Source organism: Monodelphis domestica, chromosome 1, assembly GCF_027887165.1.
Source record: "Monodelphis domestica isolate mMonDom1 chromosome 1, mMonDom1.pri, whole genome shotgun sequence".
NCBI classification, from domain to species: domain Eukaryota; kingdom Metazoa; phylum Chordata; class Mammalia; order Didelphimorphia; family Didelphidae; genus Monodelphis; species Monodelphis domestica.
The window spans coordinates 588,645,711-588,666,421 of record NC_077227.1 but is presented as its reverse complement, the minus strand read 5'-3'; the positions used below and the strand labels follow the sequence as shown (position 1 = coordinate 588,666,421).

General features: G+C 39.4%; 1 protein-coding gene across 7 annotated transcripts in view; it reads right to left on the bottom strand.

The window, feature by feature from the left end:
- The window catches only part of CSGALNACT1 (chondroitin sulfate N-acetylgalactosaminyltransferase 1), a 455,619-nt gene that overhangs the window by 43,698 nt on the left and 391,210 nt on the right, over window positions 1-20,711 (bottom strand). For all 7 annotated transcript variants that reach the window (XM_007476430.2, XM_056813639.1, XM_007476427.2 and 4 more), the window contains one exon: window positions 2,282-2,383. In XM_007476430.2, the coding sequence (XP_007476492.1) occupies window positions 2,282-2,383 (102 nt within the window). The remainder of the gene's footprint in view (window positions 1-2,281; window positions 2,384-20,711) is intronic.

Genomic DNA, 20,711 nt, shown 5'->3' with positions numbered 1-20,711 from the left:
CTCAATAAACTCCACTGGCTCCCTGTTACCTCCTGGATCAACTATGAAATCCTCTGTTTGGCTTATAAAAAATAAAACCCTTAGCTTCTGTCTTTGAATCAATAATGTGTATTGGTTTCAAAGCAAAAGAGCAGTAAGGACTAAGCAATGGGGGTCACACAGCTAGGACGTGCCTGCAGCCAGCTCTTTGGGGCTTTTAAAGCCTTTCATGACCTGGTCCCACCTTACCTTCTCAGTCTTATTTTGCATTAATTCTCCCAACATACCCTTCAGATTAACTGGCACTGACCTCCTTGTCATTACTTACACAGAAAACGCCATCTCTAGGCTATGAATTTTTACTTGCTTCCATGCTAGAATGTTCTTTCTCCTTGTTTCCAACTCTTGACTTCTCTGATTTCCTTTAAGTCTCAACTAAAATCCCATCTTCTGCAAAAAGCTTCTTCTTTTCCCCCTTAAGGCTGCCCTCTCTATATCTAATTTGTGCCTACTTGCTTCCCATCTGAAGGTGAGGTCCTGCAGGGAAGAGGCAGTTTTTGCCTTTCTTTTATCCTGAAAGCAGCATACTTCCTGGCATATAATAGGTGTTTAATAAATGCTCACTACCACCATCCCCTACAGTCAAGTGGCTTCTCTAATTTCTATTATTTAGCTTGGTTGTTGAGAAGGAACTAAAAAGAATGATACAGTTGGGAGGGCATGGATGGAAGAGAAAAGATAAGCTTATGAGGAAGAGCTATGGAAGTTGCAGGATTTAGAGGCACTTCAGTAGCCCAGTGGATAGAGAACAGGACTTGAAGTCAAAAAGATTTGAAATTAAATCTTGCCTCAGACACTTATTAACTGTGTGATTATTGGCAAGTCACTTCACCTGAGTGTCAGTATCCTCATTTGTAAAATGGAGTTAAATAACAGCATCTATTTCACAGTATTATTGGAAGGACCAAAGGAGATGATACAGAAAGTACTCTAAGCCTTTCAATGCTATGTAAGAGCTAGCTAGATATCATGATTTAGAGCTAGAAGGAAACTGTAGAGATCATCTAGTTCAACCCTCTCTCCTTTTATGGAGGAGAGAAGTGAAGAACTTGAGAAAGGTTACTCTGCTAGTTGATCAAAGAGTCAAGATTTAAATCCTAGGTCAAGGCTGAATGTACTTGTAGAGGATAGAATGGTGGACTTCAGAGTCAGGACAACCAGAATAGGATAAAAATAGCACCTACCTCCCAGGATTGTTGTGAAGATGATATGAATTAATATTTGTGAAACACTTTGCAAACCTTAAATCATTCTATAATGCTGTCTATAATTGTTAATTATTAATTAACTCTTATTGCTGTTCTGTTATTATTATTCCCAAGAGCCTTAGGGAAAATGACTAAAGAATGTTCCCTATCATTAACTAGACCCTTCAAAGTCTTTTGAGAGAGCTAGAAGTAGCTATAGAGTACAGTAGAGACCACTAGCCCTGAAGTCACAAAGATCTGAGTTCAAATGTGATCTCGGACAAGTCACATAATCCTGTTTGTCTCAGGTTCTTCATCTGTAAAATGAGCTGGAGAAGGAAATGGCAAACCAGCCCAGTATCTTGGCCAAGAAAACCCAAAATGGAATCACAAAGAGTCAGACATGGCTGAAACCAACTGAACACAACAACACACACCTTTTTCTGATGGCTAATCTGTCAGCTACTACATGAAACTATGATGTCCATGACAAGCCCTTATTTAAAAAGCCTTCCATCCCGCCTCGTAGATTTAAGGATCCTCAGCTGACCCTTTTTGGTTTCTCTTCTGTCTCTCAAAATGCAAAATGAGTGAATGTCAAGTGACTGCATCCCTTTCCTAAGAGCAGGGAGATCTGACCAGGCACATCCCTCTTAACTTTCCTAGCTGTGCCTGAGACAGAACTAATTACAGAGCTATGTTCTTTATAATTCCCACTCTGCACATGTAAACCTCCAAAATCTTAAGTACTAAAAAGAATGATTATATTCAGTCATGCAGAAGCCCAAAGAAGCCAAAGCTTCTCAACCCAGCTGCTCCAGGGACTTGCTCAAATTTGTCAAATGTGTCAACTCCACACAATTAGGACTGGTGTCAGGCAGGGTGGTCTCAAGGGGAATAAGCAGAATCCTCCCTCCTCACATCTCCCTCCTCCCTTCAAGTTGCTAAACAGGCTAAATCACATCCCTTTCTCCCCCATAAGGAAAGGCCAATCCCAATGAAGTTACCCTCTGCAGCTAGTGGTTTTGAGAGCACAGTTCTCAGGCAATACTCACTTGGAAGTATTCTCCAGTATTCCTTTGACTTCACTCATTTGTTCCTTCCCAAAGTAAACCACAGTGAGGTGAACTCTCCCATCTTGTTGGATGCACATCTCCCTAGAAAACCAAACACAAGTCAGTCCTCTTTCCAAAGCAGTCAGTTAGACAATCAGCAATTATTAAGCTTCTGCTAGGTTCTAGGCACTGTGCCAAATTCTGGGGATACCAAGGCAAAAAAGCAGTTTCTGCCCTCAAGGAGCTTATAATCTAATGGAGAGAAAACATGCAAAGAAATAGGTACAAATAAGCCATCTACAGAATATGTAGGAAATAATCCACAGAGGAAAGGCACTAGAATTAAGAGAACTGGGAAAGGCTTCCAATAAAGCTGAGACTTCAGCTGGGACTTGCAGGAAGTCAGGATTTGACAGTGGGCAATGCCAAGCACTTTTGTTTTCCCAAAGAGCAGAAGGAACTTGGCCTTACAATGTATACTGTGAAGATTGGATTTGGCTCTCCCCTGATTGTAACAATGAAGGTACTTAGCTCTTCCTTGATTGTGAAGATTGAATTGTAATCCCCTGTCTTTGTTGATTTAATCCCCAGAAATGTAAGCACAGTACTTGAAGTTGAGTGGGAAGATCTGTCCATGTTAGATCTGATCACCAAGGTTGTAAATATCCTACTTAATCATGAAGTAGGTCTGTGACCCAGGTGTGGGTAATGAATTAGAATTGACTAACTGCCTTCTGGGCAGTCCTAGAGCAGAGCATCAGCTGTGTTTGGTAGACATGGAATTAGGGGAAAGAGCGCAAGAAAAAAGGTCTTTAACTCGGAGCGAACACTCTGATGCAAATACTAACAACATGGCAATGGGTTCAAGTCAAGAACACATATGATACCAGTGGAATCACACGTCGGCCACGGGGGGTGAGAGGGAGGAAAAGAAAATGATCTTTGTCTTTAATGAAAAATGCATGGAAATGATCAAATAAAATACTATAAAATTAAAAAAAAAGAAAAAGAAAAAAGAAAAAAGGTCTTTAAAAGGGCTGAAGGTGGTTGGTCTTCAGGATGGTTATTGAAGGCCTCTAGGAAAGGCCCATTGTCTTAAGGCTCCTTTCCCCTGGCTGGGGCCTTAGAATTATTACCTGGCTCAGAGGAAACTGGAGCGCTCTCTCTTTCTCTTTCAATCTCTCTCTCTCTCTCCCCAAATATATATAAATATAAACCAAATATAAATATATAAACTAAATATAAATATTTAATAATAAATAATAATAAATATAAATATTTAGTTTATATAAATAGATATTTCCACATATATAAATGGAATATACTTATTTATTTACACATTGCTTTCTCCACAAAAATGTAAATTCTTTGAGGGCAGAAACTATGTTTTTGCTTTCCTTTGTAGGCTCAGCTTTTAGCCCAATGCCTGGCCCATAGCAAATACAACATTTGACACAGAACAAATACTCAAAAATGCTTCCTCTTTCCTTCCCCCATTTGGTAGCTTCTCTCTCTCTCTCTCTCTCTCTCTCTCTCTCTCTCTCTCTCTCTCTCTCTCTCTCTCTCTCTCTCTCTCTCTCTCTCTCTCTCTCTCGCCTTTTCTATCTTCCTTAATATCTTCCCTCTATTGTAAAAATAAACTACCATAAATTCCATTTTACTTTAGCAATTCATTTTGGGGATTAGAAATTAAATCCCTGGTGACCAATTAAATATTCGGCCCAATCATAAATTTAACAATGCTTAATATATAGACAACATACAATAATATTTATACAATATACAATGCATACCTAATATAACAGGAAACAAGGAGGGGGGGGGTCTCCATTGTAGCAAGAGGTATGCCATACAACCAGTTGTCTTTCACTTTGTCTTTCCATTAATTCCCAATTTAAAGCAACAGAGTAGAACAGTACAAATTTGGGTAATTTTAAAAATAAACATATGTGGAGCCTCTGGTCAGATTCCCCAGGACTTCGAGGCCTTTATAGAAGCAACAGGATATAATAGAAAGTCCCCTAATTCTTTTAAGTCCATAGTAACCAAAGTCCTCCCATAGATAGACATTAAAAATCTCAATAAGTGGTAAAAAAAAGTCAGCTATTTCACATCTATTATCTCATTCTATTTTCGTCTCAAGCAACTTAAAATTATTTTGTATTAACTTTAAAAAATATATTTGTATATATATCCATTATCTCTTCTATTAAAACCCTTACCTTCCCTCTTAGATTTGAAACCAACTATTGGTTTTAAAGCAGATGAACAGTAAGGGTTGGGCAATGAGGGTTAATGTGATCTGACCAGGGTCATACAGCTAAGAAATGTTTGAGGTCAAATTTGAACCCAGGACTTCCTGTCTCCAAGCCTGGCTCTCTAGCCACTGAGCCACCCAGCTGCCCTTACTATCTCTTTTAATATTCTTTACAACTCTTTCAGATAAATAGATAAACACTTGCAGCATTGGTCCCACTTTAAAGATGGGGAAATCAAGGTTGAGGGGATTTAAGTGAATTGATCAGTCATATAGCTGTGGAATAGAGGGGGAAGGATTGGAATCTGGGTCTTCTAGGTTCCAAATCCCACCCCCTATTTCATTGCTACCTCCTTCATTTTTTTTCACAACTCAACAAAGGGAGTAACATTTTAGCTTTCATTTTATAGAGGAGGAAACTGTGGGCAGTTGGGGGTGGCACAGTGGCTATAGAGTGCTGAGCCTGGAAGCAGGAAGTTCAAATCTGACCTCTGACACTTACTTATACCCTGGGCAAGACACTTAACTCTGTCTTAGTTTCCTGGTCTGGAAAATGATCTGGAGAAGGAAATGGCAAACCATTCCAGCATCTTTGCCAAGAACACCCCAAATGTGGTCATGAAAAGCCAGACATGAATGAAAAAAATGACTGAGCAACAACAAAAAACTGAAGGACAGAGGTCATACAGTTTGCCTGAGCAGGTGAAGGTGCCAACCTAGAACCTCAGATTCTTGCTGCCTCCCCCTTTTTTAAAAAAACCCTTACCATCCATCTTAGAATCAATACTGTGTATTGGTTCTAAGACGGAAGAGTGCTGAGAGAGCTAGAAAATGGGAGTTAAGTGACTTGCACAGGGTCACATAGCTAGGAAGTGTCTGAGGCCAGATTTGAGTCCAGGACCTCCTGTCTCTGAGTCTGGCTCACTGAGCCACCCAGCTGCCCCACTCCTGCTGCCCTTTATGTGCAAAATATAGGCTGGTAACTGCAATGAGCTATGCTTCTTTTATTTTCATCAACGCAGGCTCATAATATTCTAAGGATAGCTTTGGTGCTGGTATCTTAAAAATCCTGTCCCAGGTGGGAAGAGTACTCAGAAGCAATTTGTTCTGTAAAACGTTTTGTTTCTTTTTTCACAAAGCTTATAAACTGTTCCCTTGCACCCTCCTCCCAGCAGAATCCAACCTAGGTGAAACCATGCAGCTTACATTTATCTCTAACATGTCCTATATCCTCTAATAGCATCTCTTTCCTCCTTGCCCAGCACCCCTGTCGGATACCCAGTGCCTCTCTTCTTTTACAGGGCCTCCTGCCACAAAGAAGAACCCCTTGGGCATCTCTTCTCCCTTTCAACTTTTCTGGCTCTCCTCCAACCCAACCAAACTTTGTGCTCAGCTAATTCATTCATCTCCTAGCAGTGCTGCTCACTGGTAGATTATGGCTGCAAGATTTAATGAAAGAACTTGTTCCAGTAATGCTTATGACCTGATACCTGCCAGGTGATGTAACTGTGCTTAAGCAGGATCCTTCTGGAGACAACCCCTTCATCCCAAAGGAATGATTACTTGTAGGAATTGCGGGTCCGTCAGGCGATATAATATTATTCATTTTTATCATTCCAGTCAGCAAAACTGGATAAGAGTGCTCTCACCAGGTGGCAAGAGAAAGCAGTGAGAGGAGGCAGCGTGAAAGAGCTGAGGTCTAAGCAAGCCCCCTGAAGGATCTGGCAGGGTGTAAAAAGGGTGAGAGGAAGGGGCAGGGGTAAAACCAAGTGCCATTACATACAGACAGGGCTGCAGAAGGAGTTTTCAGAGGATGATACACGTCCAGAAAGAATGCACCCTGCCCTTGGTCCTGCACTTGAGGGGAGTTGCCTGCACTTCTTCAAGATTCTTTCAAGCTTTTGAGTAATTTCACTGTGCTTTTCTAAAGGCTAAAGAGAAACCAGGCAGGAGGATAGTGTCCTTAGGAAATAGAATGGGGACAGTGGAGGAAGTTATTCTGCAGAAAAGACCCTGCTGAATTTGAGAGCTCAGAGATTCAGAGGCTGCTGCATAAATCTTTATCTACCAACAATAAAACTTCCTTAAGATAAAAGGGTCTTTTCGTTGATGAACTTGCCAGGTAATGTTTTAACTTCCTTTGCTGGGATAGAAAAGAGCATGCATACAAGGAGAAGTATGCAAGGAACTGGGCTTTTTAAATTACATCTGCCAGCAGGAAAAAATCCATCCCCAGATCCAGGGGAGGGTCCCCTACTGTGACTAAATAATAGTAATCTCATGTTTTCAGCAACATCTTTGCCATGTTTCATGCTGGCTTTTTTAATCTATTCAAAGCACTCCCCAATTTCAGGAAATAAGCTACTGAGACTTTGGTCCCTTTACTGTTCAATGGCAGGATATGGGTCCCCTGAAAGACACTTATGAAGTAGGAGTAACTGTAAGGCTCACTTGAGGAATTCTGGGTAAACTATGACTATGGTTAGTTACAGACTTTATACTTCAAGTTGTCTTCAAGTTTTGCCTGGGGGCATTACATGTTCCTGGGATCTGTCCAGGATCATACAGTCAAGTTTTGTCAGAGACTGGATTTGAAACTGGATATTTTTGACTTGGAAATAGGTATTCTGCCCACTACACAGTTCTGCCATTCTAAACAATAAGAAAGTCTCTCCTCCCCTCATATACACATACATTTTTAAGCTGAAAACTATCTCCCTGTAATTAGCACTTACAGGCTCTCATTTTGTCCTTGAAAGTCAAACAAATCATGAATAATCTTCATGAAGACAGTAATCAGACCTTCTCTAAGTCTTTTCATCTTCAGTTTCTTCAACCAGTCTTCTATGACATAATTCCAAGTCCCATCTCGGTCATAGACTCAAGAAGTGCTCCAGTTTGTCAATATCCTTCCCTAAAACATGGCATCAAGACACCCTATTCCAGATGTAATCTGTCCAAGGAAGAGGAGAGCAAAGCCAGCGCCACTTCCATTCTATGCATTTTATTTCTTTTTGAAAGGAATGAGCATTTATTAAGCATGTACTACATGCCAGGCACTGGGTTAAGCGCTTTGCAAATATTATCTCATTGGATCCTCACAACATTCCTACAAGGTAGGTGTTGTTACCATCCCCATTTTAGTGTTGAGAAAACTGAGGCAAAAAGTGGTTAAGTGACTTACCAGGCATCACAAAGTCAATATAAAATGTTTAGAGCCAGATTGGAATTTGGGCTTCTTGACTTCAGGCCCAGCACTCTTTGCACTGCACAACCTAACTGCCAATCATATTATCATCTTGGCATGAAACTAAAGTGCAGCTCACTTGACTGCCATATCACACTGCTGACTCATATTCTTCCAACCATCTACCCCTCCCACGTCCAGGCCTCTTGCCATCTGCTTTGTCACTGTTTGCATCCTTCTCCAGACTGGACCGCTAGAGTCTCTTTGGGGGAGGTGATCCACTTGGCTTTTCAACTCCTGCCCTGGATCTTACCTGTCTTCACTTTCTCATACTAAGCCTTTATCAAAATGGGCTCAAAATTTCAAATCTTTTTCATGTGACTCTAAACTTGAGTTTCTTAAATGACTTTTAGATGTTTCTCACATCCACATTTGTGCCTCTCATCTGCTAGTCAGACTTTACTTATAGTCCCTTTTCCATGACAACCCCTAAAGAAAAGGATATCCAGAAAACACAACTCCTTTGGAACTTGGGACTTTTCATCCCCCCTCTGCCAAATGACATCTTTTCTCCCTTCTGTTCAAAGGACAAAGATAATTAAATTGTGTATTTGGTTAGAAAATAAGTGAATACATTTATATATTTTCTTCCCAAGAGTCCAAAAGTACTTCATGGTAACTGAGTTCTGTTATTAATCTATAGTCATCTTCCCAATCCTACCTCCCTTCACTCATACCTCAAAAGTTGTTACCTTACAGAATCATAGAATTGGTGGAGCTGGAAGAGATCTTAGAAATCATCTCCAATAAAATAATCCCCAATTTCTTCATGTTACAGAGGAAGAAACTGAGGCCCAGGAATACAAAAACTCCTCTAGAAGGTCACATATAGTGGCAGATTGGACTAGAATCCAACTAGAATGGATAAGAGGAAAAATCAGGCACAGCTAGAATGCCCAGGAAACGATGAATGGCATTATTAAGAATTTCCTTCTCAGTTACAGTTAGGTGATCCAATGGATGGATAGCCAAGTCCAGAGACAGGAGGTCCTCGGTTCAAATCTGGATTCAAACACTTCCTACCTGTGTGACCATGGATAAATCACATGACCTCAATTGCCCAACCCTTATTATTCTGCCTTGGAACCAATACTTAATATCAATGCTAAAGCAGAAGGTAAGAGGTCTTTTTTTTTTTTTAATTCCCTCTGAGACTAGATTTAAATACATAAGAGACCATTGATCTAAAGGACTCAAGAGAAATAAACATTATAGCATTTGAAGTTGCTTTTCCTCTATCATCTCCTAATGACACAAAACAATAGAAAGTAAGCAGAATGTCCAATGTTCTTATGATGTTATTCTAATGATACCTAGTTTTGAAATGAAGAAACAGATCCAAGGGAACCATGAAATCCAAGTTTCTCAAAGCCCAGTCTAGTCTTCTTCCTGCTCCCCAAGGCATTCATCTTGGCAGGATGGAAAGTCAATGTAGTCATGTAATTTAAATAGCTATCAAGACTATTATCTTCAAAGACAGCATTTATTTCATTAGTATGATTCTTTTCCAGATAAGATATTTGAGAGGCAGTCTTCCTAAAACTAATTTCCATGTTTAAAAAAATGCATCTTGAGAATCCTATAGTTGTTGATTGAATCTCAGTGGAGGTATTGAGGCTCTCTGGATGGAGTTAGGTCCCAGTTGTTGGTCAAGGGGTATGGTTGAGCTCTTTCTCAGCTCCAGGCTGGAAGTCCTGTCAGTTGGTTTCAGAGTTCTATCCACTCCTCAGAACTATTCCCCCCTCCTCCCTTGCTCCTCAGGCTGAATCTGTCAATCAGCCTGACTTCTCAAACACAGGGTCTCTCCTCCTTACTTTACAGTCTCCAGGCAGGGCTCACCATCTACTAAGCCACCTAACTACCCCCATTGTGTAACTATAATTACCAAATTTGTTGTCTCTTTCCCTCCTTTATAAAGGTAAATTTATGGGTGTGGAGAACTATATCTATCTACCATCAGATATGCTCAATATGTTGGTTGGTCATTTTGAACTACTTGAGAATTTGGACTGTTTTATTTTTGCCTTTTTCTCTCTAGCACCTAGCAGAGTCTGATGACACACATTCCTAAATGCTTGATGATTAATTGATAGGAGGAATGCCTAGACTGAGGTAGGTATACTCAGAAATGAAAGTGGTAAGAAAGCCAAAGGTACCAGTAAAAAAAGACAAAAAGTTTTTGTGGGTTTTTTTATGTTCACCCACTCTACCAGAAGGCTGAAAAGCAGGGTATAGAATGGCTTAAAAACTTTCTAGGTTTGGGTTTTGTTTTTTTTTTTAGCAAGGCACACAAAATTTAAATGAAAAGGTTTCTCTTTGTTCCACACAAAGATACAAAGGCAGCTGCCCCAAGAAGAATAAGAGAAATTAGAGAAAGAATATAATCAGGAGGGACTGAGGAGAACATTCACAGGATGACATCTGTCTACTTCCAACGAGAAAGGGTAAAGGCAAAATTAGACACAGCTAAGATATCCAGTGAAAGGTGAAGAACATCATGATGAAGCATTTCCTTCTGAGGCTGAAGATCCCTTTTAAATTTCTAAGAGGTCAATGATTCTGAAAGGGACTTAGAGGGGGAAAACCCCCATATTTTAGCATTTTGAAACTGCTATTTCTCAAAACCACCTAATGATCTGATACAATAGGAAATAAGCAGCTGGGCAAAGGACTATAATCCAGTGACCAAGGAAGAGGAGGTTGGCACATCCAGTGACTTAACCATTTGAGTGTCTTCACTGAGAACAGCAGGAACATGGTGAGTTCCTGGCAGTGGACAGGGTACACTGGGTTGCTAAGGAAGGGTGAACCCATCTGGGTTGAAAATGGAGCATGTCCAAGCCATGCTAGTCAGTAGTAGGAGAGTTCTCATGAGTAGCGCTTAATTCCAGACTGGGAAAGATAGAAACATTTTAACTCTAAGATTGATTAAACACTAATGCATTTGCATTTTCTTCCCAAAACCCTTTTCTGCATCTTTTTAATCAGTTTCTTTTCTTCAGTCTCACTTTGGATTTCTTAAGGCCTCTTATTGTCCACATCCATCTCATCCTTGTTCAGGAAATAAGCTTCAAAATCTATCTCCAAGCAAATAATACAAAACAAAACTATCAAAAAGGAAGAATGAGATGGACTTTAGGAGTAAAATGTCTTGAGGGACAACTGAAGAAACAGCAGAAAAAATAACCCAGGAAAGCAGAGAGTAAGTATGGACTTTAGATCTATGTGATACAAAGAAAAGAGAAATCAAACAAAATCACCTAAATGGGAAGGGCTCTTGGGGGAGGGGAGACCAAGCAGCACAAAAATCACTGAGGCAAATGATTAATTCTCTGACAGGCTGCTAGGGAGAAAGCCCTCAGGATGGTGTCTCCTTGACTTGGAAATTTACCTGGTATTGCATAAGGCAGAAATATGAAGCCACTGAAAATGAGAAAGGAAGTGGCCAAAGAAAATGAAGGGAAAGGGAGCCAACCTTGGTTGGTAAACCAAGAACCAATGGAGTAACTGGCAAGTGCTGGGGAATTCCATGTTCTGGGGAGATAGTCTCATTGAATGAAGAGGATGGGCAAAAAAACAGCAAGCTATTCTAGAGACCGGCTCCATCATTTATCCAATTATACCATGCATTTGGCATTTTGTACACACTGCCTGGTATGGTCAATTATCTTTCTATGTGTTTACCTCCTGGCAGCAAATTTGTTTAGTTGTTTCAGTCATGTCTGATTTTTTGTTACCCCATTCGGGGTTCTCTTGGCAGATACTGGAGTGGTTTGTCATTTCCTCCTGAAGAGTCTTTCTTCTAGGGTTTAGATGCTACAGGCACTTAAGAAAGGCTACAGTACAGAAAAGGTCATGCTTTGCCTTGGTCTGACAGCCTCTAATCATCACATTTCAGAACAATTATTGAAAAGTTGAACTATGCGCCAAGGAAGATAAATCAGGATGGTAAATCAGGAGGTTTGGGTCATAGGAAGTGGGCATGTTCAGCTTAGAGAAGAGAAGGTTTGAGTAGGGAGAATGATATTTTCCCAGAGTACTGGAAGGGAAAAAGAATTAGACTAGTTCTGTGTTGCTCCTAGAACTGGAGCAGTCAGGAGAAGGTAGAAATAAACATTTTTAGGATTGATGTAATAAAGAACCTTGTGATAATCATAACTATCCAAAAGAGGAATGAATTGCCTTGAAGGACTGGCCTCTGACAGGTATGAAGGCAGACAGGATTCTTGTTTAGGAACCAGTTGGACTAGACAGATTCTGAGGTCCCTTCTAACTCTAAGATTTTGAGATTGATTAAACACTAATGCTTAAAAATTTTTTTTTGTAAGACCTGCTTTGTATTTCTTTAATGACTCGTTTTTCTCTAGCCTCATTATTGGATTCTCTATATTCTCTCAGTGGAGACCAAAACTAGGTCTGCTGCTTTAAGTGTCTGAGTATCTCCTTTGATCTTCCTAAAAGCCTTATGAGGTAAGTGTTATAGATATTATCCCCATTTTACAGTTAAAGAAACTGTGGCTCAGAAAGGTTAAATAATTTGCCTAAAGGCAAATAGGTGATAGGCATCAGAGGATTCAAACTGAAGTCTAACTCCAAGGTTAGCAATTTCCCCACTACATCGTACTGCCTCTGTAGGTATGGTAAAACGAACACACACACACACACACACACACACACACACACACACACAGGAAAATATCCATAGTTCCTGATGAAACAAAGTATTAGTAGGGAGTATTTTTCACTGGGAGCGCCTCATCTTAGTGAACGCCAAAATAGGTCTCCAATTTCCAAAAAAAGTTTACCATGTCAATATGTTCAAGCTCTATGATTTTGTCTGAGGCATCAATGTAATTCTCACCCATCTTTCAAATGAGTCAGTCAATGGGCCCTAGAGAATTGTTTGAGGTTCAGAGAGGCTAATTTTTTTTTTTGTTGTGAAGATAGTTTGGGAGGCATGAGGTTCTCTCTCTCTCTCTCTCTCTCTCTCTCTCTCTCTCTCTCTCTCTCTCTCTCTCTCATACATACACACAAATATATATATGTGTGTCTGTGAATATGTATATATTTACTATGTATGCATATACACAAATAAACTGTGTATATTATACATATACACATATAAAATATTTTATAAATCTCTATATATGTTGTACTTCTTACATTTTCACTATCATACATGTATGTAAAATGTAATGATAAGACTTTTAACACCATACTTTCTTTTAATAAAATGTACATGCACACACACATGGGTACAAAATACATACCTAAATAATGCTACCACTCCACTGTAGTAGACTTGGTTTATTTTATTTTCTAGTAGTGGCAATGAATTTGCACTGCTCCACTTTGTCAATAGAAAATATTTGCAGAGTGGGGTTAGAGATACAGTCTGTGGCCACAGAAGAGTTAAAAGAAACTGGCTTGCACAGGAACCAGACCCATAACCTTCTTCCCCACCCCTGCCCCCCATTATCATTCAACTGAAGTGAAAGGGATCCTTTTTTTTTAAATGACTCAAGAGAATACATTGTGACCAAATTCATTTTCTGGATGTTTTAAATGCTGGTAAATGTGCTCATTTAAAGGACAAAAGAAAAGTGAAGTCATAAAAAAATGATAATGCAAATATACCCTCCCCATCCCCCCATGCAACAATGTCAGGTCTAGGATTATGTCCCCATCCTCAAACATGTTCTATACATCACATTGCACACAAATTTCTGTATGCTTTCTTTTATCGTTGTCATACACCTTTCCTCTCTGTATATTTAGCCCCATAGCATTATACCCAGCAAAAACTTTGGCTTTGAAGGGGATGGGAGGAAGAATACATATTAGATTTGCAAAATATAAAAATGAAATTAATCTAACATAGGATTTTCCAAAGAAGCAGCCAGGAAGGGATTGGTAATATCAAATCTTGAGCCAACCCACGAAGCCAAGACACATGCTGAAATTTCAAATGAATAGTGGCATTTGAAAGCTAAGTTAACTCTGAAATTGTGTATGATTTGGACAATAAACAACCAAATGGTCTCACTCCATCTTTTCTTTCAAAGGCTGATAAAAATGAAGTTGTTTTCATCTTAGGGGAAATGGAATTAAGTCATTGAAAAGCTAAACCTTCAAAATCCCTCTCTGACCCTAAGGTCATCAAAGAAACTAGTCTTCCATAAAGACTTTTCTGATTTTATATATAATATGTATATATATAAAATATAGGTACTATATCCTCTCATAGTCAAGTGTTCTACCATACCACACTGCCCTGGACTTCTTTGTCTGATATCTCTTTTGCCCCACGTTCCTTAACTGAGTTTTATCTATATTCTCTATGACATTACTCTGACCATAACCTTCCATCATTATACCTATCCCTGTACCTTATTTCTCCTCAACCTTTTCTTTGTCCTTATTAAGATTTAATCATTTTCTCTTCAGTACTTTCTCAGATTATTACTCCTGATGTTACTTAGCTCCCTTTCCAACCTCAAACCCAAAGTCAGCCAATCTCATTCTATATTCTGCTCTTGAATCCATTGATCCCCTTGACCTATCATCATTCTACTTTTACCAAACTTTAGGTCTGGATTGTGCCCCACCCCCACCCCCAGCATCTGTCTCCTTCACAAATGCTCAAAGGCTGAACCCAGCTACAGGAAGTCTCATAAGTATGTTGACTGGGTATATTACAAATTTAGAATTATCAATCTCAACTGGACCTCCATAGCAGCAATGCAAACCCCTTCCTTAACTGACCCTGCTGCTTAATTTTCTGAGAAAATTAAAGGAATTTGATATGACATCTCTCTTCTTTGATCCTCTTCATTTCAGAATCTTTTAACGTTATCAACTCTGTCTTTGTCTCTCTCTGTTTCTCTGTCTGTCTGTCTCTCTCTCCTCTCTTTCTTTCATTGCCTTCTCCTTTTCCCTAGTCTGGAGAAATAAGCAGCCTTCCTTGCCAAGACCAGCCTTTCTCTAGATGCACTTGATACCACTCTCTATCAGCAGCATTGATCTCTCTCCAGCAGATTGTCAATCATCCTCTCTCAAATCTTCATCCTCTCCTTGACTGCTTCCCTATGTCTTTCAAACGTGCCAAAGTTACCATTGTTCTTAAAGAACAGCTAGTCTATTTTTCTATATTTCTCTCTTGGGCAAACGGTAGTCTATACTTTCTGTCTCCTCTTCCCTTCCTCTCAGTTACCCTCTTTGCCATTCAGCTTCCAATTTCATCATTCAACTGAAACTACTCTCTCCAAAGCTGCAAATGATCTCTTAATTGCAAAGTCTGATAAATCTTTTCTCCACATTCATCTGTCTCAACTAATTTGCTGCATTTCTGACCACCTAGTCCTGGATATTATGCCCTCTCTGGATGTTTCTGCACATATATCTCTTAGTTCTCTTCCTATCCAATCTCAATTGGCCCTTCACAGCACCAATGCAGTTTTTTTTTACCTTCCTAACTGACTTTGCTGCTTATACCATCCTTCCAGTTTCACAGGTTTGTAACTTTGCATTTCCTCATTTCTTCATTCATTCCACTTATCCATCAATTACCAAATCTTGCCATTTCCACAATCTCAACATTTCTTCAGTCTGACTCTTTTTATCCATTTCTACAGCTGCTACTTTAATTCACTCCTTCATTACCTCTGGCATAGATTATTTAAGTTTCCTAACTGTTTTCCCTGTCTGATATTTCTCCTCATTTCAGTCTATTCTATGCACTGCTGCCAAAATAATGTTCCTTAAGGCTAGATCCGACCATCTTATTCATTCCCAAGACCAATGATTTCCAATGGCTCCTTATTGCTCCTAGGATAAAATATAAACTTCTCTGTTTAGTTTTTAAGATTCAATCACAACCCGATCACAACCCATCTTTCCACTGGTCCCACATTCTTCAATGTATCCCAGCTGGCCTTTTCTGTTTCTCCTATATAACTTCATCTCCTTAGTCCATGCTTTGGTGCTGGCTTTCCTCTATGTCTGGGATACACATCCTCCTTATCTCTGCTTCATAGTCTCTGTCTTCCTTTAAGATGCAGTTCAATCACCGTACTCAGCATGAAGCCTTTCCTGATCCCTTCCCCAACTTTGAGGGTTAACCTTCAAACTATTTCATGTTAAACTATATATATTTGGATTTATTCGGGTATTTTTAACATGTAATCATCTTGAGAGTAGAATTGGTCATTCTTCAAACATATATGACAGTATCTAGCACTGTGACTATATATATATATATATATATATATATATATATATGTGCCTAATAAGCTGCTGTTGTTTTTGAGGAGGACCAATGGCATAACAGGGGGATGTCTTGGCTTGCCTATGAATTGGATATAAGGAAGGCAGAGTTGCCCAAAGTCAACAGTTTCACTTTCTCTTCCAGAGTCATCAAAGTCCTATGGCAAGATAAAAGTCAGGCTTTGTAAGGACTTGTTGCTTGACTGATTCCTTGATTTATATATCCCACTTGAAAATTGAAAGCTCCTCAAGAACAGATATCATTTTTAAAATTTGTTCTAGCATCTACCACCATGACTTGAACACAGAAAATGCTTAATAATTATTGGTACAATTGAAATTGAAATGAATTTAAATGGGCACATTCATTTCAGGTCAGGATATAAGAATTGCCTAGCTGGTCTGAATTTGAAGGAGAAATCCAACAGGCCTCCAAAAGCTCCAGAATAACAAGATGCTGACACAAAGTCTCAGGTAATAATGAGGACTCAGGTTCTTCCTAAAAATCACATGTTGCAAAGCCATACTTATTAGTTTTAGTCCCTCAATTTCCCCCCCTTTTTTAAATTCCAAAATTTACAAAACCATATAAAATAAGCATTTCCATGTACAGAGAAAAAGATTATACATATATGAAATCACAAAATTTTCACATATTTGGCTTACTTTTCTTCACATCTGCATAATAAATCCTATCGACAAGTGTCCCAGCACCTCCCCACCTTTCACACATCATAGAAGTTAGTTTTGCAGATCCTCAAATTTTAATAATCCTTTCTCCTCCTAAGTCATTTCCCTCTTAAGTTGGGAAGCTTGGAAACAATTCCATTCAAAATCATTTCTTCAGTACCTGCTTTGTGGCAAGGCACCCCATGACACCATAAATATGAAGGTGAAATACAACATAGTTGTCCTAAAAAGTTTATAATGATAAAGTCACATATAGTAATGGTAGCAGTGGCAGTAGTCATCTTCATTGTCATAGTAGTAGAAGTAGCAAACAATGATGATGATGATAAAATAATATCAGCTGCTATTTATATAACACTTTAAAGTCTACACAAAGTGCTTTACAAATATTTTATTTCATCCTCATGAACATTCTTGGGGCTTTTTTTATCCCCATTTTACTAATGAAGAAATTGAAGCAGGCAGAAATTAAGTGGTTTGGCAAAGGTCACACAAGTAGTAAGTATTTAAGATTTTAAGATTATATATATAAAGAGAGATTAGAAGAGGAAAGGAACACTTCTAGTTGAAGGGATCAGAGAGGAATACATGGAATAAAAGTCTGCTGATTTAGACCAAGAAAGAAGAAAAGGGCTTAAAAAGGTGAAGATGTGAAAAAAATGTTCTAGAAAAGGAAGAGGGATAGAATGAAAGCACAGGATCAAGATGAAGCAGAGAAATGGCAAGGAATCCAGACCTTTTAAAATAAGGTTGGAAGGTAGGTGGCCACCAGATTTTAGAGGGTTTTAAATGCCAGCATGAGAAGTTTATATAGCATTTTATAGGCAAAAGGACCATTTTGAAGGATTTTGACTAGCATATGACATGGTAAAAACTATGTGTTTGAAAGATGATTCTGGTCAGGGAAGTGAAGGAAGACACAAAGGAGAGATACTGTAAACAGTTGGGAAGCTAGTACAATAATTCAAGCAAGAGGCATAATATACAGCAGCTTTGTTAGTGGAGAAGGGGGCACATGCCATCCTCAGCTCATTCAGAGTTTTAGCACTCCTGATACTGGTTTTTTCCTATAGGACTATGCCATGATTTTGTATTCATAATAAGGTACCTACTCTTGCTTCCATCTTCTGTACTTATCTTTTGTAAACCTAAATGAGTTAATGAGGTCCCAGCATATTTACATTGTTCAAATTTATACAATTGTATCTTTTCTCTTTATATGAATTTTTTTCTCTTTAGGTCTTCAGAATTTTATTCTTGAGAGCTTCCTATCCTAACTTATTAAGTAGAATTTTGGTTCATGAGATATTACCTATTCTCTCTCTTAACCCTTTGAAATCTGTTGTCCTTCCATCTAGCCTACATCAAGACATATTAGCTTTTCTATTTTTCTAGCACAAATACTAAGATGTAATGATCACTTCCTCCCAATATTTCCACCAATTCCATACAAGCAAACAGTGCTTTGTTAATGACAATCAAATTCACAATAGATGTTCCCTTTGTTTGTTGTTCTACCTCTTTCAAAGAAGAAATCTTTACCCTATACCAGTGATGGTGAGCCTTTTGGAGACTGAGTGCCACACACTCCTCCTCCACCACTTTGCTTCCCTTACCCCAGACAGGGGAGGGGGAGGGAGGAAGAGCTCCCATTAGGTTGCTGGGCAGATGGGCAAGTGATGAGAGGTACATGTGGAGAGGGAGAGGAGAGTGGCCCCAGCCCTCCAGCTCTGCTCCTCTCCAGGTATGTACCACCCTGTGAGCTACGCTCCCCTCAAACCTAGTTCCTCTCCAGCTCCACCATGGGAATCACTTTCACCACAGATTCAACAGCATCTGCATCTCATCATCACACAGCATGTGAGCTCCTCACCTTCCCCCAGACAGGGAAGGAAGTAAGGAATGTCCTCAGGTGCATGGAGAAGGTGAGGAGAACAGCTCTACCCTGAGTCCCTCTGGCTTTCTAGTAACAAATTCTGGTGGGCAATGGCAGGTGTGCCCATAAAGGGGACTATGTGTGCCCTTTTTGGCACATGTGCTATAAGTTCACTGTCATTGCCCTAGACCATTACAGCAAGTATAGAAATTATTGGTGCTTACATGAGATCTACAATAAGTCAAAAGAATTCAACTAATCTTCCAGAGAGTATTGTGGAAAGGAAACTAAAACAAGTTTTGGACTTTCTGCCACTGTGTTGGAACAAGCAACAGTGGGAATATTAGAGAGAGAAAAAATTGACAAGACTGACAGTTGGTGGGGGAAGGGGCAACTGGGAGTGGCAGTTGGTTCCATGACTATGCACTTACTTCCTGGCCTTGGAAGTGGTAGGAGCTTTTTTTCTCAGTCTCTGGATAGAAGTACCTCTATTTTCTTCAGCCCAAAGAGACAGGCCCAACCAGCTCTGAAAGTTAGAACTTTTCTTGTTGCTTAATATCTAATGCTAAGATTTTGAAATTAAGAAAACTAGCACAGATATACTGTAGAAAGGAATAAGAGCCCTCCACCAACCTGTGAGGCCTGGCATCAGGTCCAAAGCTGAGAAAGACTCAAACCTTATCTTATCTCGGGAAATCCCTCTTCCTTCTTCCCTGATACCTCTCCAATCCAAACTGGTTATTAAAATTTATCTTATTTGATTATCACAGTCAGACAAGAGGACTATTTTTTCAGGAGGCATAGAGGAAGCTGAACCTCAGGACAGTCATTCCACTACAAATGGTCCTTATCTGACCCCTGCTGGGTGACCAAAGTGTGGGGAAAGGCTTATCCCTCAGGAGGGTCCATGTTTACCTGCTCTGGGGAATCTTCAGCATCAATCCATAGAGAAGACATCCCCACAAGCTGTCATGCATGGCCCATTTCTCGGACACCCCATTTTGTTAAAAAATATCCTCTTGGCAGAGGACATTTCTCTTTTTGCCTCATCAACAGCCATATTCCCTCTCTCCCTTCAACTCCTTCATTCCCTGCTACAAATCTTCTGTATCCCCTGTTCTTCATATTGACCCATTTTTCTCTATAAATATTTAATCAAATATATTAAGAGTATCTGATGCCCAGTTTTCAAGTAGTTTGATATAAAGCCCAAAGAGTAGGTCCATTAGTGTCTAGAACAGAAGACCAAAAAAAAAAAAAAGAGTAGTTCAGAATTGAAATGAAAGAGAGAGGAAATTGATTGTATTTGGGGAATTATATAGTACAATAATGACCCTAGGTGTCAAATTCAAATGCACATTTCCTTTCATGTCCTATATTATCCAATTTTCTGCCAAGGCTTGTCATTTCTATCTTAGTCACAATATATATCTGTCTCTAGCATATGCCTGCTTCTCTCCTCTGCCACTGCTACCCTCTTGTGTCTTTATTACTTTATGCCTGGACCATTGCAATAGGTCTGCTGATAGGTCTGCCTACTACAGATTTTTCCCCACTCCAGTCTAACTTCTCCTAACCTGTCACTGATTTTCCTAAAGTACAGATTTGATCATGTCATCTCTTTGCTTAATAAACTCCCATGACTCCCTATTAACCTCTAGAATCAAATATAAAATCCTCTGTTTGGCTTTTAAATCCTTTATAACCTGGCCCCTTCCAACTTTTCTTGTCTTCTTTAATCCTTTGCTGTCACTCACATATGACATTCCATCACAGATATCTGTAGATTTTTTGTGACTGCTCTTTATGCCTGAAACTTCCTCCTTCCTCATCTCTGCTTCCTGGCTTTCCTGGATGCCTTCAAGTCTCAATTAAAGTTCTACCTTCTGCAAAAATTATCATCTTTAATCTTAAGTTATTTCTCTGAGTCTATCCTCACACCCCACTACATTTGTGATATACACACATACATTCTGTGGAAAGGAAAACTGAATCAAGCTCTGGACTTTCTGCCACCAAAATGGAGCAAACAGCAATTGGAAGGTTAGAGTGAAATTGATGGACAGCAATGACAATTTGTGGGGGAGGGGCAACT